Genomic DNA, 2,159 nt, shown 5'->3' on the forward strand with positions numbered 1-2,159 from the left:
GGGGGTCTGGGGGTGCCCCCGCCTGGGGCAGGGTGCGAGGAGGGGGCTGGACGCCCGCCCGCCCCGGGCATTGCCTTTGCATGCTGAGCACGCGGGCGCTGGCCGTAAAAGCCTTTTGACATTGGATAAAGCCAAGCAGGAAAATTGATGTTCTTTTCCATCCTGTTAACGGGGCTTAATTCCAGCAGGGAGAAAATGGTGATTAAAAGGGTTGAGTCCTTTCCCATCAAACACCTCCCGCATCCCCCTCTGATTCTGGGTGTTGGTGGTAGTGCTGGGTGGTCTGGGCAGGGGTGGGTGGGATTGGGTGTCCCATGCTGTGCCTGGGGGAGCCCTGTGCTCGAACGGGTGAAGCTTTTCCCATGCCAGGGTTGGGTTTCTATGCTGTCTGCTGTGGGTGGGAGTGAAGAGTTTTGGGGTGCAGGGATAGATGGAGCATGGAGACCCCTGTTCCATGTGGGTGGTCTGGGGACAGGTCAGACCTGGGGTGTCTCTTGGGGGGACAAGGTTAGGACAAGAGGTGTGGGGGTGTGATGGGAAAGGCTGGGAGGGTTCTTTGGCAGATGGTGATGGGATCCCTGGGGACAGACCCAAAGCGGTGAACCTCACTGTGTTCCCCCACCCCTTCCTGGGGCTTTTCCTGACGCAGGTGAGCCGGGTGCTGCGCCCAGGGGGCTGCTTCATCTCCATCACCTTCGCCCAGCCCCACTTCCGCAAGCCCCACTATGCCCAGGAGGCCTTTGGCTGGTCCCTGCGCCACGCTGCCTGCGGGGACGGGGACGCCGGAGCCTTCCACTATTTCCTGTCCCCCCTCCCAATAAAGCCTTAAGGTGCTCCATCCTCACAGGTGGGAGAACGGGAACCGGTGCATCCCCCTGTGAGCTGCCCAGTGATGTGGGTGATGGGAGGAAAGAGGGGGGTGCTTGGCCTCCTCTGGGGGGCACAGGGATGCTCTGGTAATTCTGTGCCCCCTCCCTGGCTTTTCCTTGCTGAGCTGGAGAGCAGCCAGGGCTCCAGGCTTTGCAGCCAGTAATGAAACCAAATCGGGTTTAATTTCACCCATCCATCTTGCAGGGAGTGGCTCCCTGTCCCCCATCCCTTCCCCTTGGCATGGACAGCCAGGCTCAGGGCAGGGTGGGGATGCTGGCACTGGCTGTGGGGGGCAGGATTTGGGGTGCCACTGCTCCACCCCCCCAACCCATCCTGCACCAGGACCTGGCCCTGGGGGTGTGCAAGGGCACCGTGTCCTTGTCCTTGTCACCCCCCACAAGTAGTGGGGGGTCCAGGCTGCAATGTGCCAGCATGGGGCAGGCAGTGCCACAGGGCAGGAAGGGCAGCATATCTGCTTCTTTCCCCATCCATCCCCACTCCTGCCTGTGGTGACAGTCCCAGCGTGCTGCACACGCCTGGCCCGTGTCCCCCTGTGCCTGGGGCCAGGAGCACAGTGACACGTGTGTGCCAGGGTGGGTGATGGGTGGGCCACCGCATGTGTGTGCTGCTGTGGCAGGTGCATGGGTGCCACTGGCAGTGTCCCCAGAGGCTCTTTGGGCACCAACTCCCCCTGGGGTGGGCTAAAGGGACCCTCCTGGGCGGTGACAGCACAGAGGCGCGAGCTGCTGGGCTGCTATTTCGGGCAGAAGGTGTAAGTGGGTCAGCCAGCCAGCCAAGGGCTCCGGGGTCAGCCCCCATCCTGGCCATGCCACCCCATCCCACAGCCACCCCAAAAACCAGCTGGCACGAGGAAGGGACAGAAAGGAGCAGGCGACTACCGGCTTCACCTGGGTACATGAATGTATTTTATTCATTGCATTTTGTTCACCAGTACAGTGAAAAATGGCATTTAAATTTACAATGGATCATTCGTAGAACATCATGACACAAGTATCTTTTTTTTTCTTTTTTTTTTCTTTTTTTCCTCAGTTTTTGTTTGGTTTTTTTTTGTTGTGTTTTTTTTTTTTTGCGTCGTTGTCTCCATAAATGCCACTCGTAGGTTATTGAAAAAGATGACAAGTTTCTCATGCACATCAGAACCCCCCGAGAAGCTTCTTAAAAAATAAAATTAAATTAAAGTATAAAATTAAAAACAACGACTCAGGCCGGTCCCTGCCCTCCCCACTCTCCCCCGACCCCACCACCCTCAGGCGAGGGGCAGTGCTGGG

At 58.1% G+C, this 2,159-nt stretch overlaps 1 protein-coding gene across 1 annotated transcript in view; it reads left to right on the top strand.

The window, feature by feature from the left end:
• The window catches only part of EEF1AKMT4 (EEF1A lysine methyltransferase 4), a 3,065-nt gene extending 2,236 nt beyond the window's left edge, over window positions 1-829 (top strand). The window contains exon 3 of the mRNA XM_005419128.1: window positions 650-829. Coding sequence (XP_005419185.1) covers window positions 650-829 — 180 coding nt within the window. The remainder of the gene's footprint in view (window positions 1-649) is intronic.
• The last annotated feature ends 1,330 nt before the right edge of the window (window positions 830-2,159 follow it).

This window comes from Geospiza fortis, unplaced genomic scaffold (assembly GCF_000277835.1).
Source record: "Geospiza fortis unplaced genomic scaffold, GeoFor_1.0 scaffold172, whole genome shotgun sequence".
Classification (NCBI taxonomy): Eukaryota; Metazoa; Chordata; class Aves; order Passeriformes; family Thraupidae; genus Geospiza; species Geospiza fortis.